Source organism: Primulina huaijiensis, chromosome 13 (genome assembly GCF_012295235.1).
Source record: "Primulina huaijiensis isolate GDHJ02 chromosome 13, ASM1229523v2, whole genome shotgun sequence".
Lineage (NCBI taxonomy): Eukaryota > Viridiplantae > Streptophyta > Magnoliopsida > Lamiales > Gesneriaceae > Primulina > Primulina huaijiensis.
The window spans coordinates 790,327-812,367 of record NC_133318.1 but is presented as its reverse complement, the minus strand read 5'-3'; the positions used below and the strand labels follow the sequence as shown (position 1 = coordinate 812,367).

The following is a 22,041-nucleotide window of genomic DNA, read 5'->3' as shown; positions in this document are numbered from 1 at the left end:
CAAGGTTGTTTTCAGTACGCCAAGCTTTGAAAGTTGGGTCACTTTGACTAGGCTGAACAGCAACACCAGTGAGGTAATCATCTCGTCCTCGTCCACTGATGAACATCATCATGGATTGAGACCATTGGAGATAGTTTTTATCAGTCAATTTATGACTAGTGATAAAACTAGTTGTAAGACTGTTTTCAGAAGGATTAGAATAAGAAGAGGGAAACAGAACAGATCCCTTTGGAGTTTTCTCAGATTCATCACCCATGGCTCTGATACCATGAAGTTTTGAGAGAGAATAATTCTAATCGTATTATTCACAATAGAAGAACACAGTCCATAAATACACATTAGTGTACAGCTAATTCCTAAATAATAGGAACTGATACAGCAAGATCCCCAAAATTAGGGGCCAACAAATCAGCCTAAGATACAGGACTAAAAATATATTCTAATAAATGATAAAGACTGACACAGAAAAGATACACAATAAGGTATACGCTAGTTTGACTAACAACAAAAAGGATGAGAGCCAGAAGTTTGGCCAATAAAGTGCAAGTATCAACACAATTATTTTGGGTGGCAGTAGCGAAGGAAACAAATTAAAGATAGAAAGAAGAAATTTTTCCTAAAAGTAGGTAAAGTATTGGTTAGCAAGTAGCATACTAAAGAGACTCTTTTGACTGAAAAGTCTCTTCAATTTATAATATGATATATAACTATGCCAACTACCTTTTCCCAAGTGCTTGAGGCAAGAGGGTCCACTGAAACACTTTTATTTGAAGATGCTCCACTTTTGGACGCTCCAGTATTGGGCTCCAAAAGAGCAAGGGACAAGGTATTCTCAACAGTATCAGCATCATCAGTTAAGCGGATAGCAGCCATAATTGACAGTAGCTTCAAAGACTGGTGGGCCATATACAAGTGGAAAAAAAACCGTAAATGCCCCATTAGATGACAAAAGCATATCACACAGGAGATATTGGTCAAGCATATCATACAGCTGAACGAGCAGTTTTAGTGATCGCTCGAATATCCTCCTTTCCAGTCCAGACCCGTGGCATTGAGTCAGTATCCTGGCCAAATAAGGTCGAAAACCTGTCAACGTTAAGTTTGGTCAGTTCTGAACATATATACACAAAAAAATATCCAAACTGCATATATTCTTAAGTAAATATATTAAGAAAAACACTGCAAAAGACCTGTCTTTCATACGGATCAAGACCCTTCCAGCTTCTTCTTTCGCTTTTGCTTCAACCAATCCAGTGGCATATTCTTCCAAACTTGAGACCAAATTTTCCTTTGTAACCTCATCCATTTCAAAACCAACGAGTGCACTAGAAAAACAATTAATTGCTTTTCCAGTTTCACGCTGAAGAAGTTTTCTTATTGCAGACCATGTGTCATCGCTAGCTCCATCTAATAAAGCCTCAACAGGTTCAGATATTGCTACATTCAATTTTTTCTGTCCATGTAAATGTTATCAGCAAAAGCTACACAATATACAAACAAAAAAAGAAGGTCCAAACATTATAGTGATAATGATGATCCCTCAACAAACACCAGATCATAAAGATTTTGTTAGCCAGTATATCATACCTCAAATATGGTTGTAAGTTCAGATAGCTTGGCAGCTCGAACCGTAGAAATATGTGCATCTATATCGCGATGGATCTTATCTCGTACTTTAGAAGAGTCCCAATTTGCCTGGTCAATGTCCGCATCTACAAACCATGAGAAAGAGTTATTTTGCCTGTTTCATATATCATCAGCAATAAACATCGAGAATTAGCTCATTCAGTACAATAACAAATTTCTTGCTATAATGAGAAGGTTGCCGCAACTAAAGAGGTTCGTAATTACGATGTTAGATAAACTACAAAGCTGGAACAGGAAAGTATCACTGAATAGTAGCAAATTCAAAATTTAGTTTTTTGAGCTACTCTGCCATTTTAAGATGCTTTTTAGGGGTCATCTTCAAGTCGAAATTTAACTACATTATGATGTCAGGCAGAAACTCGAGTTGAGGCATGTTATATATAAATTATTGAACCTGCAGCTGCTTTGTCAAACTGTGAGACGAAAAACTTGGAGCAATCCCGTGCAGCCACAGCAAACCTTTTACCCTCATTCAAGGCACTATCAAATGCTTCTTTGAATTTCTCCAAGGTTTCAGAGCGTATGTGTCCCAACATGAATTGATAAGCTGGTTGAACAAGCTAAGGTAACCAACAAAATTGGACATTGTCAAGGGAAAACACAAAACCAAACAGATAAACAGCTAAGATTAAATTGTATCCATCAACTCAGGACACAGCAACCAATCTATCCTTAAAAGGTAATAAACTTGGATGCAAGAAGTCCATAGCAGGACTTTATATGAACTCAATTATATCTATGAAAAAATATTAAACATTATATCCACGGCCACAATATCATTAAATAGATTCAACTAAACACAATTTGGACCAGTGTCATGCAAGACCGCAGGGCACCTACCTTGCGGACTAGTGTCAGAATATCAATATTGAAAAAACTGTCAAAAGATCAGGATCCAAATGGCAGAAGTAAAAAACCTTTGGGTGTATAAATAATTTTCACAGAGCATCACTACTAACACAGTTTACTAACAATAACAAAAGCAATTCCTAATGCATGTAAGTTTGCACATAAACACCAAAAAATATATCAACGAGTTCAAAAGTGGACTATCCAACAAAAAATTCTCTATCTATCTAGATCTCTTTGGATGAAAATCCGAGAATGGCTTGGAATGAACAAACTGATGGGCTCACAACAAACTCCTTTAAAGGCTTTCAGAGGGGTCTACCGTGGTGCTTCCTCCTTGGCAAAGATGCGGTACATGGCTATGGCAGCTGTCATATTTCATATTTCAAGTGCAAGAAATCGTTGGATATTTGAGAATGAAGAACAGAGGATTGATGACATCTTTCGGAAAATTCAAATATTTGTCCACTGGTGTATGATGTTTTGAGTAATATTTGTATGTTAGAAGTCAGATGGTTAGTTGTTGGTTCAAGAAGTTGATGTTTTGTTCTTTTCTTTGATTTCCTAGGCATATCCAGTGTAATTGTACCTCCATTTTTTACTTTAAGGATATGATCTTTCATGTAAAAAAAAAACAGCCAAGAAACTCAAAAGTATTACTTGCAAAAGTTTCTCTTCCAATTGTTTCCGCTTTGAAGATCGAACACCTTCATCAAAATACGTGGCCTCAGCATCATACCTAATATAAAAAAATAAAAATAAAACATACACTCAAATGACTCAGCAACTTGAATTCGGATTATAACTCTAATGGATAACAAATATGAGTAGTTTTCTGTTACAAATAATATTCACCACGAACTAAATAGCAGGAAACTAGTTACCGAACTTCTTTGTCTCTCTATACTCGATATATCAAGTAATCAACCACTTACCCATTCGCCAAATAAGCTGAAAATGAAACGTCCATAAACATATTACAGATATATTAGCTTCCTTATTCTTCTCTATTTGGCATAAGTAACTGGTATGTTTGTCTTGAAAAGAAAACAAGACAGTTTTCAACCGAAAGCTTGTTGTCAAACACATCTGCTTACTGTGAATGTTCAAATTTAATAAATCCTGTATCCGATTAGAAAAATCATAGTCCATATGATTTTAGTATTGCAAGTTGCAACATTAATGATCCACTTAATCTGTTCCTAGTAACCAGTCTTGATGAATGTCCTTCAGAAAACCCCATGGCCACCCACTGATCAACCATAACATCAACCCACTACAACGACAGACAAGAAAAGGGCCAAAATTCCGTGAATATACTGGTCAAATAAATTTTCTTGTGGTCATCCTCAGAACTAGAAACAGTTGAACACAAAAGTATGGGAACATGTTCTTGAGAAATGGTTTTGGGAGTTTAGGAAACTAAAAACAAACATTGTGTCAGGGTATCAAAGATTAAAGTCACTGTTCAAAAATAAACAAATTCTTCAATGACCACAAACAGATTCTAAGACCAAATTTGCCACAATTATCATCGTCTAATAGAAAATAAAAATGCAAGTTCACTGTTAACTTACTCCGACAGACAAACATCAAGAATTGATGTGAGCTTCCTCCCAAACCCAGGCACTGATTGAGATTGTACCGTCTCTTCTAATTGACACCATTCCTACATATTTATGGACCCAAAAAACTTGATGATTAAATAGCTCACAGATATATAAAAATCAAGCCTCAAAAAGCCTTCACATGTTTTGTTAGAAAAGTACCTCATTTGACATAAAAGAGGAGAACTTTTCATTAGCTATTTCCTCACAGCGTACGGTGGCAACCATAACCTAACAAAACACAAGCAATTATTCCAATGACAAACTTCCTCGATAATTTACTGGTTGATTATGAACAGAAATTTTGGACTAAACCTTGTGAGCAGGCAGGTCAAGATCCTTATTCTCCTTAATGACCTTCCACATCTGTTCTGCACTAAATGAAAAGCCAGAAGCGGGAACTACACCACGCCTGTCGCCTGCGAGCCCACCAGGTGCAATAGAATGGAAAAAGCGATGTCTTAGACTCGCCACCTTTGACCAAAAGAAAATTTAAGGTTTTCAGTTGCATTCAACTTCCCCCAGAGAAAAGTACATACATGTGATGCGCCAACTAATGGAAATAGCTCCATTATAAAAGACCGCCTTTGGAAAATATGAGTGCAACTTTACTAAAATTCAAAAGAGTATAAACCTGCTCTTTAAATTGATCTTCCTTCTCCTCAAAACTGGAGAGAGCCACAACTTCAACCTGATATTCAACCATTTAATAGCCTTGTTAATCAACTTAAATCATAGAAAGGCGTGAAAGAGAACATATCCGTAAATCAACACCTTACATTGAAAAATTCACTTAATAGTGTTTCCTTATGAGCTTGTGGCTTAGGAACTGAATCCCAAATCTTCATAGAGGGATCAAAGGTGAAAAGATAGAGAAAATCATAATACGTAACATACACAAACAAATAAATGAAAGGCCTCATATATGTACCTTCTGAATGTCTTCTCTTAAAACGGGCTCCAAGTTTTCCAAAGGAGTCTACGATGCAAAGAGAAACAAAAATGCTCCAGCATTTCAATATTTCTTTCATGGGACCAGACATACCAAATACCTGAAGCAGTTGATATTGAAAGAATCTTTGAATGAAAAACAAGAACATAATACCCTTGTCTTATCACGAATTACAAACAGCAAAGTTGTCTTGCGTGGGCTAAATAATCTCATCATAACCTGCTCATGATAAAACAAATCACTAACAGTTACATTCGAATTAAATATTTGTGCTGCACACTGATGGATTACCTGAAATACAGTTTTTAAGAGAGGTTTGTTTGCAGCCTGCTCACGGCCTATGTCATGACACCACCTGTAGATAAAATTTTTGCAAGACATTAATTTAGATAGGCATACACCAATACTAAACAGTTATATTAATCTGAAAAACCTAGATCACTTGTAATGAAACGCAAGAATTATACATGTTTATGAGCACGATATCTGAAACAGCCAGGGCAAACAGAGCACTCTGCTTTTCAAATGCAGTATCATCCTGAAAAGGAGTAAAAACTTTAGGGAAATACTTATTCAAATAACATATAAACTGAATTACAAAGAAAGATTAAAGACACTACAAAGCTAGCATGCATTCCCGATGATAGAATGCATCACATTACAATGCATGTGCTAACGAATGGTACAAAAAGAGTTGTGAAGGCTTCTTCTGGATGGGGAAATGAATAGGAAAAAAATCGATGATAAAGAGATATTTTACGTGGCACGCAATTACAACTTTGTCGTCTTAAATACCATATAATCGATTGGCATGAATATGGAGCACCAACAAGACAATGCCATCAAAAGCTAAGCCAAGATGAGTACAAAGAAACGCAGAAAATTTGTCAAACAGACACCATCACTTTGCCGACAGTGAATGTACAAATGACAAATGACTGCAAAAGTCAATAAATAAACTATAGCAACCTCTCCTCGTTCTCTTCCATCAGTACCCTCTAAATCCATTACAAGAGTGCAAGGTTCGATTCCAACACACTTTGCCAGCCATATACCCTTTGTAGTTTGGGACCTGATAAAGTTAAACTTTTATTAGTATTTTTCTGACTTCATGAGAAACAAAAGGCAATCAAATAGTTAGAATGTGCTTGCCTCCCCATAAAAGCATCCATTTCCCTAAAATTAGTGCCAAACAGGTGATTCAACAATGTGCTCTTCCCTGTAAAACTCGTAGAGCATATTTCAGTTAACAAAATAGTTCATTTTTTACATCACTAATTAACAAAGAATAATAGAGTTGTTTGAATGATCGTTTCTAAAAACGTTCACAGGAAAAAATAAAATTTGTGCAGCTCTTAATGAGATTTAATGAAAATCCAACGTCAATCATGCAAAAATGCATTGTCGCCTGAGCCAACGGAACAAAAATAAACCAAAATTTATACCACTGCTCTGAGGGCCCATGATAGCAACTACAGCATAAGAAAGGCCACATTCGGCAAGTTTAACTTCCTTCATGAAGTTGTCGATTCCAACAACATTGAAATTACCATCTTCATCTATGAGGTGAGTTAAACAACAACTGTTGCTTTTATCTGAATATGTTAAATAAAAATGAATTAGCAAGAAGCACAATAGTAATTTATATACTAGCTACATTTTCTTAATTAATCATTAATTGCTACACCAACAGCACCATGCAACGGCAGGACAACAAAAAACAAAAAAATTAAGAAAAAAGGAAAGCCGATGAGAAATAACCACACGGGAAAAAGCCAAACATGATTATGAAATTTTAAGAGGAAATCAGCAACCGACAACAGTGTTGAAATATACACATACAAGACGAAAATAAGAGTTGCAAATTGAAATGAACATCATGCATACGTTCTTATACAAATGTCACTCAAAGAAATTTTAAATCTACAAAACAAAACATGAGCTCTCGCAAACGACAAAAAAATTCAGAACAACTTCAAAAATCCCCAAACTGAAATATCATCAAGCAACAAAATAAAAGGCTGAAATTCTGCCCACATTTTCCGACAAGAAACAGAAACGAAACCAAATAAATTAATAATCTAAATAATAGATCTGAGCAAAGCTCAATTGAGTGTTTTAATACTTTATTTTTAAAATAAAAAAGGAATAATTGAGCGATGGATCGGATTCGTACCCATTTGTTGTGTGTATTCCGGAGATTGGAAGATCGGTGAAATGGAGAAGATCGGTAAAAAAAAAAAAAAAAAAAAGGGTTTTAATTATTATTATTATTTGTTTTTTTTTTTGAAAGAGAAAATTCTTTTCTTTACCACAAATATGGTCTAAATGAGCGGACAGCCATCCATTGAAATATTTCATCTGATTTTTCAATTTCTTTATTCAGCAACAGTACGGAGCCTCCACACTCGCACAAAAAAACCGCTGGAAAAAATACACTCCGCCACGGAGGGGAAAATGAAGGATAGAGCAGCGGAGCATAGCGTGGAGGAGCGCTACACTCAATGGAAATCCCTAGTTCCCGTTCTCTACGATTGGCTAGCCAATCACAACCTCGTTTGGCCGTCTCTCTCTTGCCGGTTAAATTTTCTTCTATCTCTAGGGTTTTAATGCACATTTACATGCATTTCTTTGCCGCTGTGCTCTCTTGTTGTCTGGAGACTTGATTGGTAGATATTGGTACCTTAGCTACTGAAATATTTTACTTATTGGATGTGTTGTTCTAATCTGTGGAAATGTACGTATTTTTTCCTCCATATATGTTTCAGCTGTTCTACACTCTTAATGCTCTTTAAACTTGCTTCACCAGTGGTGATTTCGTTTTGGTCTTTTGGTAGATTTGTTTGGTTATTTGCATCTACTAAATTTGTTCACTTCGTCGTTTTGTTGCATGTGGGTTTCAGTTACCCCTGGTGTATGACCCATACAACATTCAGTTACTCCATTTAAAATTGTTCCATGTTTTATCGATAAGTGATGCTTTTTACCCCCCCTGTCTCAGATGGGGACCGAAGGTGGAACAAGCAACTTACAAGAATCGTCAAAGACTATATCTTTCAGAACAGGTGAGATGATTTTATCATCCTGTTTACATCCTCATGTTCAGGAGTGAAATTGTTTTGTCTGGATCGGAATTTTGGCACTTAGGAAAAGAAATGCTTATTTTTTACTAGTTGTCAAAACTATTAATACACCTAGGATCTAGATGCATTGCATTTGACGAGAAATTAAGTGTAAATTAATTTTACAGAAAATAGAATAAAACTTCAGTTTCAGAGACATCTATCTCCACCGAGATTACTTCAACAGTTGTGCAATCTACATGCCTCTATGATTTTACTTATCTCGTCCCTTTCTTTTCTTTTCTTTTTTTTTTTTTGCTTTAATTTTGGCTGCACAATGACTGTCAATTCTGAAACTGCTGTTTTTTCAGTATCACGGTAATCTGGCTTTTTTGGTTCCACAAAAAAAAATGATTGCACCAGCAGTGATTAAGGCATGATAACTGTGATGAAACCTTGATGTTAGGAAGATGCTAAAGCATGAATAAACCTTGATGGCAGGATATATGCATGCTCTGCTGATTTAGATATTGAATCTTGAAGTTGTATTTCATTCACAAAATTCTTATTTATTGGGAGATGATCTAATTTTTTTTCTTCCTGCTCATCACTCATCCCTTTTGACAACCGATTTCCCTGCTACATGTCTTTCAACAGTTAATATCTGGGTGAATGAGATATACGTGAACATGAATATTAGCTTTTGTAATTTGTCATTGTCTTGCTTGAGTGGCGATGACACTATTAACATTTGTTTCTCTCCTATCTGTATAAAATCAGTTTCTTTTCTTATGCCAAATGTTCACGATTCTAACTTTCCCCTTTTCCCCTTTCCCGCCAGACCGATGGCACAGTTCCAAATACACTTGTCATAGCGAACGTTGAAATAGTGAAAACTAGAGTTGCAGCAGCAGAGCACATTGCACAGGTGATGTGTTGATATCAAATATGAGTGGGTGTGTTTATGAAATGTTATACCTTTTTGCTGTTCAATTAATAGTTTTTTATCAAACCAAATTGATTCTTGTTGGTCGGCTTTTTGGTCAATATTTTAGTTCAACGAGGAATCCCGTTCACCTTTTGTAAAAAAGAGCAAGACCATCATACATCCTGGAGAGGTATGTTTTAGTATTTTCGCCTTCCCTACTTTAGAAAATAAATGGAGCTAGAAATCAAAAGTCTCACTCAATTACAAAATATTAGCTAGCATTTAGCATGATTCTACTGAAAATCATGTTGGTTTGTCGATATAACTGACTATAAAATCCATTGGTTAATGGTCATGCGTGAGAAGAAAAAGAAAAACTGAAGAAGAAAACTATTTTAAAAAACAAAATGTCAAGTGTTCCGGTAACCTGATAATCATAATAATTTCTCTTCCAAAGTGAATTATGCTTTTCCTCCAAATTCTCTTTTCCATTTTCATTTTGAGCTTCTTGCACCTTTTAACATTTTTCAAGAATTTATGTCACTTATAAACATCATAATATACACTATATGCCGTGTATCCATGGAACCCTGATTGCGTTATAACATTAAAAAAACACTGCTCTGTCTGTCCCTATCAATGTGGAACAAAAGGTGGGCCCTATCAGTTATTTTGAAAAGAAAGAGAGGCCAAAAGTAAAAATGTGAAACATGGGACATGTTATGTTTCAGGTGAATCGTATCAGGGAATTGCTGCAGAATAACAACATTGTGGCCACTCACACCGACAGTCCCGATGTAAGCATTTTATACATGCATGGCTTCTATTTCCCTCAAATTTTTGTGGAATTGGTTATGTACTCATGTTCTTTTCCTTTATATGGTCTTGAAAATTTAGCAAACTAATTTGTATGGCCTAACCTTTGACTTGGGGATAGGTTCTCATTTGGGATGTAGAAAGGCAACCTACTCGTCAACCTGTTTTAGGTGCTACAGCATCTCGTCCGGATCTGGTATGCTTTTGAAGTGACTGTGACTTGATATTTATCAGTCATCCAGATCCACTTGATTCCTATCTATATTTTTGCCCACCGATACTGTAGGTCTTGTCTCAAAACAATTCTGGTCAATGAGGGTTGCATGCAAAAAGTTTATTTATCTGTCATTTGATACCTTTTTAAAAAAAACATACCATTGCTCAAGCTTGATGATTTGAACCACACCTTGCAGATACTGACTGGTCATCGAGATAATGCTGAATTTGCTCTAGCCACATGTCCTATGGAACCTTTTGTGCTCTCTGGAGGTCTCTCTCTCTCTGTCTCTCTCTCTGTGTGTGTGTGTGTGGCCTGGATGTGGTTGTTTCGAAAAAGGTGCACATGATAACTTAAAATTGTAGAAGATAGGTTCAACAATTGGTAAATAACTGTATTTATAGCACTGATTGGTTATATCTTGCAGTTTCCACCGTAAAAAATCAAGACTGAGACCCGGTTTCTCCCCTTATTTATGAAAAACTTAAAACTATGCGTAGGTAACATTTTCTGGACTGATGCTTCCAGAAAAAAACGTTTGTATGGTTTAAACAGTCCTTTTAGTATGTCATTTGGCCCCATGATAGAGGGAAGGAAGCAAAATCCTGTACATGGCTGGCTGTACATAGTTATGAGTTCATGCATCATCGAAAAGAACTGAGTTTTAGCCTTGTGTTTTATGCTGGAAATCTAGGATCCTATTTGTATAAATATTCTGTAAAGAAATTTTTCAGTACTGCTTGAGTAACTTATATAAATTTTATTTTATATTTTTCATTCTTTTTCTCTGCCTTTCTTTTTAAAAGGCTACTAAACAAGTTTCTGCATTTGACCTGAGTCTGTCAGGACATGTTTGAACTAAGATGCTACTAGACTGGTCCTTCGCTATTTTTTGTGTAATATTCATCACTAGTTTTTTTTATAAGCAATCTGGTGGGAAAAAAGGAATTGAAATTAAAACACAGAATGGTTTCAGATCCCATTTTTTTGTATTCTAGATGGAGTAGTAAGTCTGATTTTGTTTCCTGATTAAATGATATTCAAATTGTACATGATTTTTACTAGTAGTTCTGTATCATTTCATCATTCCTTAGGAAAGATATGTTGTTTTCGTAATAAAGTAATACCTTTTCTGTTTGGTCTGGATGTCAACTACTTAGTTGATGTTTTACTTGTGTTCATACTCACTGTAATACCCCGTTCTGGATTAGTTAATGCTAAACTGGGAAAAGAACTCTCTATATCATATACGCTGATTGATGTATCGATTCCACGTGTATGCCATTTAGAACCTACACATAAGATATGCATCCTGCAGTATATGTTATGTAGAAAGTGTTCTCCACAATATAGCATATACTAAACTCTTTGTTTTTCAGCTAGTTGTTCCACCGATACTTCCTTAAAATTCTTAATGGCAGGCAAGGACAAATCTGTGGTTTTGTGGAGCATCCACGACCACATCTCATCATTGGCTGCAGATCAGGGAGCTCAAAAGTCTCCTGGATCTAAGGGAAGTGCTGTCAATGGTAAAACTGCTGATGATTCCGTTGTTCAACCTCGGGGTATTTTCCAAGGGCACGAGGACACCGTAGAAGATGTACAGTTTAACCCATCAAGGTAGCTAAATTAAAATTGTTATCAGCTCTGAGAAGGAAATAGGTTCTCTCTTTGGTGCAGTGTTGCATGATTGTAGTTAAGGCTGGCATAATTTGAGATATAAATGACTCACACGTTAGCATACATATTGAGTTTTAATTGTACCCTTTTTATGAAGCAAACTGTAAATACAATACGAAATATTCATTTCTCGTTCGTTTCGACATGTGGTATAGCGCACAGGAGTTCTGCAGTGTTGGTGATGATTCTTGTCTCATACTATGGGATGCAAGAAGTGGTTCTTCTCCAATTGCAAAGGTAATTTTCTAACCAGGCTTTTTATTCAATTTAAAACATCATTTCACATTGTCGTATCTTCTGCTAAGCACGTGGATCATGTTCACTCCACAGGTTGAAAAGGCTCACAATGCCGATCTTCATTGTGTTGATTGGAATCCTAATGATTTAAATCTGATTTTGACTGGGTATGTCTTTGGCATTTCACTTGAAAGAAAATGTTTAACAATTTTAATCACATCATCCATAAAGCAGTCTAACATTTTCTTTATCCACCTCTAGTTCTGCTGATAATACTATTCGAATGTATGATCGTCGAAGTCTTGCCTCTGGTGGAGTTGGATCCCCCATTCACATATTTGAAGGTCATACTGCTGCTGTTCTTTGTGTCCAGGTATTACTTGCCTTTTGGGTTGCATGCTTGAGACGGAGGCTAAAACACATACCTGTATGTTAACTAGCGATTGGCACCATGATATTTCTATCACAGTGGTCTCCAGACAAGGCATATGTCTTTGGCAGTGCTGCAGAAGATGGCATGTTGAATATCTGGGATCATGGAAAGGTGAAAGCACAATCTATTATTGTCGACTCTCTTTACTCATCTCCCTAATCTTCAAAAAGTTTGTGTGTTAACTGAATTGGTGAGAAAGCTTGTACTTAAAAGTTTCTCGAAGACACAAATTCAAAAAGTCTGATACTCGTTTTTTGCTTGAATTTTTACCTTCAATCTCTCGCTTTAACAAAATTGCTTGAGAGCCATATTCGGCAATCAGGTGGGTAATGCTGGAACGGAAAAATCAGATTATCCCCCTGGATTATTCTTTCGACATGCGGGGCACAGGTACTTGGTTGTTAAATCTTTTTCACTTCTTAATGGCATCGTTCTCTTTGAAACTAATAATGGTTGCTCTGGATAAAACTGCAGGGATAAGGTGGTTGACTTCCATTGGAATGCTGCAGATCCGTGGACGATTGTTAGTGTGTCTGAAGATGGAGAAAAGACTGGAGGGGGAGGTACATTGCAGGTAATAACTTTATCCATGTGTTTCAATGCCAAAAAGGGGACTCTATCACTCTATGTAGAGCCGTTAGCTTCATAATAGAACTGCATTCCCATGTTTCTTATTTTTAGAATCGTGCCTTGAATATTTGTGCAGATATGGCGAATGATTGACCTGATTTATCGTCCAGAAGAAGAGGTCATTGCGGAGCTGGATAGGTTCAAATCTCACTTGCTGTCATGCTCGTCTTGATTCCATCTTTGGAAATCTGGGAATCTTTTTGTATTTTGCCCAGAACGTTGTCGAAAACAGAATTTTTTTTGTTTTTGTTTTTGACAAACAAGAATCAATGGAGTCGTCCAGAACTCTGGTATTATACTATGTAAGAAATATATCTTTATTTTACATCGTGTGAATCAAAATGTTAGGTCTTAAAATCATATGAATGGGAAGACATGAGATTTCATCTGGTGCGCTCTTAAAACACACAAAAGTCGAAGTCTAAAATTTTGGAATCGGGCATATGTTTATAGAAAATAAAATCTGATTGGTGAGTTGAAATTTTTCATTTCAAAAAATCACATAAAAGTCGAAGTTTCGTCCTTATTTATCTTGCTGCTTATTCACACCTTAATTGATCACCGAAACTCTTTTTAAGATTAATCTCTATCTATGTAGCTGCAACACCTTTTGGAGGATGTGAAAAATACGGTTCGATAAATTTATAATTTAAATATAATATTTGACAATTTTGCCTTCATATTAAAAGTAATCCTTTTAATTAAAAAAAAAAGTAATTTTTAACATCGATGTTACATTTGATCTCCATCCAAACTTTTTTCAACCTTCACGTACTCTTTTTGCGGTTTGCTGTAAACCAATAATATATGAGGTGGAGGTTTTCATCCATTTTTTTAAGCCTTTCTTCTTTTTATTCTTATAGCATATATTAGTCTCGGGTACAAAAAAGTATATATTAAAGAAATACTAATTATTATTATTATTTTTTAAAAAAAAAAAAAAGGAGAAATAAACATTATAATGGCGACTCTTCAAATGATATGTCAGTATAAGTGCTCTCCACACGGCAGGCGGATTTCACTTTCATCACCATACGAGCACCAATTTCCAGAATCTATCATGTGAAAACAACTTGGATTGGTACTATATATTCTTTATTTGAGAAGTGGTTATCATATATTATCTTTAAAAATAAAAAGGCAGCGTACCTTCTTGTAGGCAGGAGAGACCTTGAACTGTTCTTGGAGCCACTTATATACAAAAGTATCCTCCTGTAATCTCTTTTGTTCCAATTCTAGCTTGTATATCTAAATGCAATTCAGAATTATGCTACAGATAACAAATATGATTTACATTGCGGGCCACTTTATCAGTACCTGTTGACGTAGGCGGTCAAATGATGATCTGTCTGCCTTAAACAATAGTGCCTTGGTGATAGTGAACTTTCGCTTGATGACCTCAGACCCATTTACCTGGCAATCAAGGTTAAACAAAGGGATCCAAGATCATTATCGGAAAAATGAATATTATCAGTTCTGTATAACTTTAAAATAGGAATTTTGCAAAGATATCCAACACCTGGGTTTTTTTTTCAGATAAGAATTTACACCATTAAATAACCCAAATCGCAATCATTCATATATCTGAATCAAATTTTTGGTTTACGTAAGAGAAATTATGCAAACCTACTTGTGTTGCACCTCGTTTTTCACCTCAATCAGGCAATTGATAAATTGTCCAATCCGCATTATGGACGGACCAACACAAAAATAATTGCTTTAGTATATGTGGTTCCAGCGCCAACAATTGAAGAAGGGTGGTCAAAATTCAAAGCCATTGAATCAAGATACGGCAGCTAGTTGGTTGAGATTACAATGAAACTAAGTCCATGGTTTTCTGGAGATCAAGAGTTGTTAGAGGGGTATACTCTCCTTGGAAGGCCAAGATATAAAATATCGAGTTGTTTAAACCAGAGGGATGAAACATTCTAATATCAACAACTACATCTCCTCTCAAGATAGACTAGAGTGTTCTTTTGAAATTCATAAGAGAAGAATAAGAATATGTTGTAGATGGAGAGCAGTGACTTCTTGTTTTAATATTCTTTATACTTTGATACTATCAATCCTAATGAGATCGTCTCTCGTGGACGTATATCAAATTTGATCGAACCACGTAGACCTTAAACCTTGTGTTCTTTGCATTTTCGTTTGAATCTATACTTGAGTATCTGTATTGATTCTTGATTCTTTTCTGTGGCTGCAACAAGGAATTCGTATTGTGTGTTGCATGTTCTTGAGAACATCATCTTGATCATTGAATTTCTGGGATTCTAGCTCAACAACTGGTATCAGAGCCAAGGCTCTTAACAGTGGAATACGCAAGATGATGGCTGGGAAAATCGAACTAGATCGATTTGATGGAAAAGGGGACTTTGCACTCTGGCGCCGGAGGATGCACGCCATATTGGTTCAACAGAAGGTTGCCAAGGCTTTGGAGGGAGATATCAAACTCCCAGAATCACTATCAGGAGAAAGGAAGACGGAGATAATGGAAGTACACTTGAGTGACAAAGTTCTTCGCAAAGTCTCATTGGAGAAGACAACTGCGGGTATCTGGGCAAAATTAGAATATCTTTATATGACCAAATCGCTGCAAGATCGAATCTATCTTAAATGAAAACTATTTGGCTTCAACATGATTGAGTCAAAGACGATTGGAGAAAATCTAGATGAGTTTAACAGAATCGTCCTGGATTTGGAAAATAATGGGATAGGAATTGAGGAAGAAGATAAGGCTATCTTGGTACTCAACTCTCTTCCTAAATCATTTTTGGTATTTGTGGACACGATGAAATATGCCAAAGAATCACTGGTCTTTGATGAGGTGCAAAAGGCATTAAAGGCAAAGGAATCACATAACATGATAGAGAATGACTCAAAAGATATAAGTGATAGCTTTCATATAAGGGGCATATCAGATAAGAGGGAAACAAGAACAAACATAATAGGGAAACAAGAACAAAGAATCGAAGCAGATCCAGATCAAAGACAAGAAAATTGAAGTGTTTTTCATGTTACAAACAAGGACACTTCAGAAGGGACTGCTGTGATCGACATAGAGTAGGAGATAAAGCCAAAGACAAAGGAGAATCATCCACTATTCAAGATGGCTATGAAAGTGCTTAGGTATTATGTGTTGCAGATTTCAAGTCTGATCAACATTGGGTTCTTGATAGTGGATGTTCATTCCATATGACACCAGATAAATTCTGGTTTGAAATGATAGAGGAGATTGATGGTGGGGAAGTCATTCTTGGAAATAACAATACCTGTAAGATCAAAGGGATTAGATCTATAAAGCTTGTGATGGAAAATGGTATTGAAATGATCCTAAAAGAAGTAAGATTAGTTCCAGACTTGAAAAAGAACTTAATCTCCTTAGGTAGCCTTGACCAGGCTTGATGAAGTAAGATTAGTTCCAGACTTGAAAGGAACTTAATCTCCTTAGGTAGCCTTGATCAGGCTTGATGTACTTTCAAGGCCGAAAGAGGAACATAGACGACTACAGAGGTGCACTAAGTATGATGAAAGGACAAAGATCAAATGGACTATATGTCCTCTCAGAGAACACATTTGTAGGTTCAGCAACTGCAGCTGAAGGACAACAAGATAATTCCAGGATGTGGCATCTCAGATTAGCACATATAAGTGAGAAAGATCTCCTTGAACTACATAAACAAGGGCTACTTGGAGAAAAGCCACTGAATCAAATGGAATTCTATGAAGACTGCATAAGAGGGAAATCTACAAGGGTCAAGTTCAATATGGGAAAACATACCTCTATTGCACCAATGGACTATGTGCATTCAGATCTCTGGGGTCCGTCAAGATTACTCTCGAATGGTGGAGCAAGGCACTTCATGACAATGATTGACGATCATTCAAGGAGAGTACGGATACATACCCTAAAAAACAAGAGTGAGGCTTTGGTAAAATTCAAGCAATGGCTCACACTTGTAGAAAATCAAACTGGTAGAAAGTTATAGAAGTCGAGGACATACAATGTGCTGGAATATTGCTCAAATGAATTCCATGAATTTTGTAAGGACAAAGGGATATCAAGGCATTTTACAGTACCTAATACTGCCCAAAAAAATGGTCTAGCCGAGAGGATGAATAGAATCATTTTGGAAAGAGTTAGATGCCTTCTGTCACATTCAGGGGTACCAAAATCGTTTTGGGCCGAGGCTGCCAATACAGTTTGTCACCTGATAAACAGAAGTCCCTCGGTTCCACTCGGATTTAAGACCTCAATGGAGAAATGGACATCAGCACCTCCTAAATTAAATGGCTTAAAAGGGTTCGGATGTGGAGCATATGCACATGTCAGACATGGAAAGTTATATGACAGGACAATCAAGTGTATTTTCCTGGGATATCCTGAAGGGATCAAAGGTTACAAACTTTGGTGCATTGAGACAGGAAAACAAAAGACAATAGTCAGTAGAGATGTTACCTTCAAAGAGAACTTATTCCCATTAAAGGTTCAAACAGTTGAAAGAACATCTACTGAAGTTTCTGATAGGGCAGAAAACACAAAAATTAAGGTGGAGTTGTCACGAACAAAATCTTGCAAACAAAGTGTTTACTTAACAGATGATGGTGAGTTAAGTAATGATACACAAGACTCTTCAAATATGCAGAACTATAGATTAGCAAGGGATACAGAAAGGAGGATCATAAAACCTCCACAAAAGTTTGGACATGCAGATTGTACGTCTTATGCATTATCTGTGGCATCTCAGATCGAATGTGAACTAGTGAACCTTCAAGAAGCAATGAGTTCGCATGATAGTGATAAGTCGTATGGTGCTATGACAGAAGAAATGGAGGCACTTATGAAAAATAACACGTGGACACTGGTTCCAAAGCCTAAAGGACAAAAACTAATTGCATCCAAGTAGATTTTTAAAAGGAAAAGTGGCATACCAGGAGTTGAGGAACCTAGGTACAAAGCAAGGCTAGTGGCAAAAAGGTTCTCTCAAGTGGAAGGGATAGATTTTCATGAAGTGTTCTCACTCGTTGTTAAACACATATCAATTAGATCTAAGTTAGCAATAGCTGCACAAGAAAACCTGAAACTTTAGCAACTTGATGTCAAAACAGCTTTCCTCCATGGAGACCTTGATGAAAGAATTTACACGCAACAACCTCAGATGTTTGAGGACAAATCAAATATGCCTCTAGTATGTCTTCTAAATAAGTCCCTCTATGCCTTAAAACAATCTCCTAGGCAATGGTATGGACATTTCGATGACTTCATTATAGCACACAAGTTCGCAAGAAATAATTATGATTGGTGTGTATATCATAAGAAAATCAACACAGGAAAGGCCATCTATTTACTATTATATGTGGATGACATGCTTATTGCAAGTCAAGACATAGACGAAATACAATCCCTAAAAGCTGAACTAAGTGCGGAATTTGAGATGAAACACCTAGGACATGTCGAAATTGTAACGACCTTTAAATACGTACTTGAAAATTTGCGAAAAATTTAAAATTTTTTTTTTAATTAATTAAAATGCATCATTCATAAATAAATAACTGATAAAAGTTTAACCATTCAAAATAGCAGCGGAAGTAAATGTTTGTTTGCAAGATAATAATTTAAAACAATTCAACAACGAAGAAATTTGTTTGAGTCAAAATAGTAAATGCTAAAAACATGAGGTCCTCGGGTTCCACTACTGCCGACCCAAGCTAGCTCACTGGTCCCCGCCCTTGGTCCCTGCATCATCGGTACCTACAACAATCAAGTCTAGTGAGTCCAAAAACTCAGCATGCATATATCGTAAATAACGAGTAAATAAATAATAAAAATGCATGCAAGTGAAAATATCATGTCGTGAGGCATAACGTAAAATATTGTGTCATGATTAATTATAATACGTGCATAACTGAACTGAAAATCATAGTGAAAATGTTTGCTCCTTGGAGCCCTGTAATGAAATAGCATTTAATAATTTTCTGGTGAGATTATGGTCTACGCAAGTGGCCCCTGAACTGAACTCAACTGACCGGTAACTGGCGACCGGGTGGTACCAAACTGAACTGACCGGTAACTGGCGACCGGGTGAAGTAATAATCTCATGATAGTAAAGTGACCACAAGCAATATCGCATAAATCTCAAAATGAATATTTTTCATGTAATATAATTAAATAACATAATTGAATATGAACAATTTCGATTTTCTTGCATTAAAATCATGTACTTGCGATATTTAAAAATACCTATATGGCTTGATTGAAGAGTGAAAGAAGATATAAACATGCCTTGGTTTGTTTTGACAGAAAACAAACGAAATAACGACGCGGCGCGGCGGAGACGGAGTGCTCTTCACTTTCTTACTTTTTCTCTCTTAATTCCTTTAAACCAAGCATGCACCATAATTATTATAATAGCGAAAAAAATCGTAAACATGATGCATGAACATTTAAAAATATCATGATTTGTGCTCAGGGCGCTGCTAGGACTAAAATCTCACCCCGGGTGCAAAATGACCATTTTGCCCCTGAAATCACAAAAATTATCGTTTCAACCCTGGACCTCTAAAATTGACCCGAAGCTTACCAAATTCCTTAAAATATCCCAAAACATATTTAAAATCATCCCTAGACGTAAACTCGAGCTCATTTCATAACTTAACCGAATTGTTTTAAAACTTGGACCGGGGGTCCGGTTTTAACCCGAATCGAACCGAAACTTAATCAAACTTTTCCCAACTTTTCACCACACTTAGTGAACATCTAAAAGGTCTTAAAGATCTCAAATTCAGCCCTTAGACACTTGAATAAAGTCATGAATGGTTGCTGGAAAATTCCAGCAAGCTTCCCACCTATTCGAACCCTTTTGTGCATCACCTATCCAAGCTTTTGTCCCTAGCCCAAAACCAACCGGACCAGCCATGACCCGACCTTCCCTAAACCACCCTAGGACTCCACTGGACCCAATGATACCACGGCTACACTCCCATGCCATAAACGCAGCTCGCTTGATCGAAGGGCACCTCGAAGGCACGCATTACCACCTTCCAACCCCTTGCTCGTTCGGCTTCGGGGTTGGTGCCAGCGATGGCCGAGCCTTTCTAAGCCGTGGTTCAGACATCCCAGGGACTGTTCCGTGGCTTGGTTTGGCCCTTGCAATGCTGGTCCCTGTCGCTCCACCGATCTCACCATCTACAAGCCCCAAAACCTCAATAACTCGGCCACACCTTACTTAACACTACAAGTCCTCACCTCCAGCTTATAAAACCTCTATTTTATGGTGATGACAGTCCCTCAACGCACAACACAGCAGCCTCCTTGCATAAATTCAGAAAAACATGAGAAGAGAACAAAAGATGCATGTATTTAAACCAAAAACCGAGAGATTTCCATGATATGCACCGGATCGAGAAGTCCATCAACAAATAAACATATTACAGCAGGTATATAGCATATATGATGCAGCAATAAAAGTAAGTGGAGTGCCGTGATGTTTCCTACGCAAGAACGTCGAAGAAATGAGCAACGGGGAAGCGCCGGATAAATTTTCTTGAAGAAATGAACTTGGACGAGAGTTGCATCCATGGAGATGCTGAAACTCACGTGAAATGTTGAAGGGGAGATGGAGTGTCGGCTGATGTAGATTAATAGTTGTAGGGTAATCACAAGTACCATATTTAATTGGTTAATAATTTAATTAATGGACCCTGATTTGATAATTTAAAGTTTAAATAGAGTATTAAGTCTAATAAACTTAAAAATAAGTTCATTAAATTCAAACACACTTTCGAAAAATATTTCGTGTTTGGTAACTTCTTGAAAATATTAGCTGAACCCTCAAAAAGTCCCCCGATTCGATAAAATTTGTGAACCGTTAAAAATTAAAATCATGCGGGTAAAAATACCCAATACATCTCAATTCTTGAAAAATACCTTTAAACATCTTAAATTAATTAATAAAAATTAATCATGTAATAAAAATAATTTTTTTCCTGAAAATTCTCCGGTCTCCGATCCTCTTTCGAAATTGAAATGCACATAGAAATCATAATGCGTGAACTTTTAAAATTTCATGAATTAAATCCTATCATGAATGAATTATGAAATAAAATGCATAAAAATAATTAACCACCTAAATTAAAATAAAATTCTAGATTACATGAGTTATGCATAAAATGCATAAAAATAATTAAACACAATTTAATAAAATAAACATACATTTTATGCTTTAAAAGAATTTAATAAAATATCAAAGAAATTTAATAACTTGCATGCATGCCAACTTCTTAAATTATATTTACTAACATGCTAAATTACCACTTCTTAAATAAGTCTTTATTAACTTATCTCAATACTCCATCTCCAGTCCGGCCTCACTTATTTAACTGAAAAGGTAACAATTAAACTACTACGTAAAATAAAAAAATTTAAAGAAAAGAATTTAAATACTCATGCAATAAAAATCATTTTAATTTAAATACTAGAAATTATGCATGGCTTATACGCAGTCCAAGTTACGGGTTCTACAGAAATAATTTTAGACATGGAAATTCAGAGAAACAGAATGTTAAGGGAATTATTTCTGACACAACAAAGATATTGTTAGGTAAAAGTGGGGCCACTATATTAAATGTTAAACGTGTCAAATTTGATATGCTAAACGTATCAAATTTGATTGGTTTGTACCGGCAGAAAAGGAAAACGGTTTCCTTTGTTCACACGGGAAAATTCACCTATAAATGCGTGCATAATTCGTATTGTAAATTTATCCCAAAAACGAATTACAAAGCTTTGTAAACAAAAGAAAACAAAGAGTTGTGAGTATCTCTTGTGTGAGTTAGAGAAAATATTTTCTCGGTTATACTCGTGTTGGGAGTGTGAGATATTTAGTGTATCATTGTGTACACTTGTTGTAATATTTTTCATGTTATAAAAGATCAGCAGTAGCTCCGTGGACGTAGCCTATATTGGGTGAACCACGTAAATCTT

General features: G+C 36.2%; 2 protein-coding genes and 1 long non-coding RNA gene across 5 annotated transcripts in view; 1 reads left to right on the top strand and 2 right to left on the bottom strand.

Annotated features, from left to right (window-relative positions):
- The window catches only part of LOC140991645 (protein ROOT HAIR DEFECTIVE 3 homolog 1-like), a 13,518-nt gene extending 6,140 nt beyond the window's left edge, over positions 1-7,378 (bottom strand). The window contains exons 1-19 of the mRNA XM_073461729.1: positions 7,232-7,378; positions 6,501-6,650; positions 6,208-6,274; positions 6,025-6,127; positions 5,523-5,593; positions 5,347-5,410; positions 5,209-5,274; positions 5,035-5,082; positions 4,883-4,945; positions 4,738-4,794; positions 4,419-4,577; positions 4,266-4,334; positions 4,074-4,165; positions 3,157-3,235; positions 2,042-2,207; positions 1,588-1,712; positions 1,191-1,453; positions 990-1,086; positions 721-894 (exon numbers count right to left, since the gene is read on the bottom strand). Of these exons, the coding sequence (XP_073317830.1) occupies positions 721-894; positions 990-1,086; positions 1,191-1,453; positions 1,588-1,712; positions 2,042-2,207; positions 3,157-3,235; positions 4,074-4,165; positions 4,266-4,334; positions 4,419-4,577; positions 4,738-4,794; positions 4,883-4,945; positions 5,035-5,082; positions 5,209-5,274; positions 5,347-5,410; positions 5,523-5,593; positions 6,025-6,127; positions 6,208-6,274; positions 6,501-6,650; positions 7,232-7,235 (1,917 nt within the window). The 5' untranslated portion in view covers positions 7,236-7,378. The remainder of the gene's footprint in view (positions 1-720; positions 895-989; positions 1,087-1,190; positions 1,454-1,587; positions 1,713-2,041; positions 2,208-3,156; positions 3,236-4,073; positions 4,166-4,265; positions 4,335-4,418; positions 4,578-4,737; positions 4,795-4,882; positions 4,946-5,034; positions 5,083-5,208; positions 5,275-5,346; positions 5,411-5,522; positions 5,594-6,024; positions 6,128-6,207; positions 6,275-6,500; positions 6,651-7,231) is intronic.
- An 18-nt stretch (positions 7,379-7,396) lies between these two features.
- On the top strand, positions 7,397-13,418 carry LOC140991646 (WD-40 repeat-containing protein MSI4-like). 3 transcript variants are annotated; one of them, XM_073461731.1, is made up of 15 exons: positions 7,398-7,634; positions 8,057-8,120; positions 8,959-9,045; positions 9,173-9,235; positions 9,777-9,842; positions 9,983-10,057; positions 10,275-10,350; positions 11,500-11,698; positions 11,914-11,995; positions 12,089-12,162; positions 12,257-12,368; positions 12,465-12,539; positions 12,751-12,818; positions 12,903-13,002; positions 13,135-13,418. In XM_073461731.1, the coding sequence occupies exons 1-15, from the start codon at positions 7,513-7,515 to the stop codon at positions 13,228-13,230; spliced, it is 1,359 nt and encodes a 452-aa protein (XP_073317832.1). In that variant the 5' UTR covers positions 7,398-7,512; the 3' UTR covers positions 13,231-13,418. The 3 variants fall into 3 exon arrangements, 2 of the variants coding, with proteins under 2 accessions (XP_073317833.1, XP_073317832.1); XM_073461732.1 differs by lacking the exon at positions 8,959-9,045 and having other exon boundaries at positions 7,397-7,634; XR_012177932.1 differs by lacking the exon at positions 12,751-12,818.
- Positions 13,419-14,020: 602 nt separating this feature from the next.
- Positions 14,021-16,283, bottom strand: LOC140990858 (uncharacterized). The gene is made up of 3 exons (XR_012177728.1): positions 14,376-16,283; positions 14,208-14,306; positions 14,021-14,113 (listed from the first exon to the last, which is right to left on the bottom strand). It is a non-coding gene; the product is annotated as an uncharacterized lncRNA (long non-coding RNA).
- Between the last annotated feature and the right edge of the window lie 5,758 nt (positions 16,284-22,041).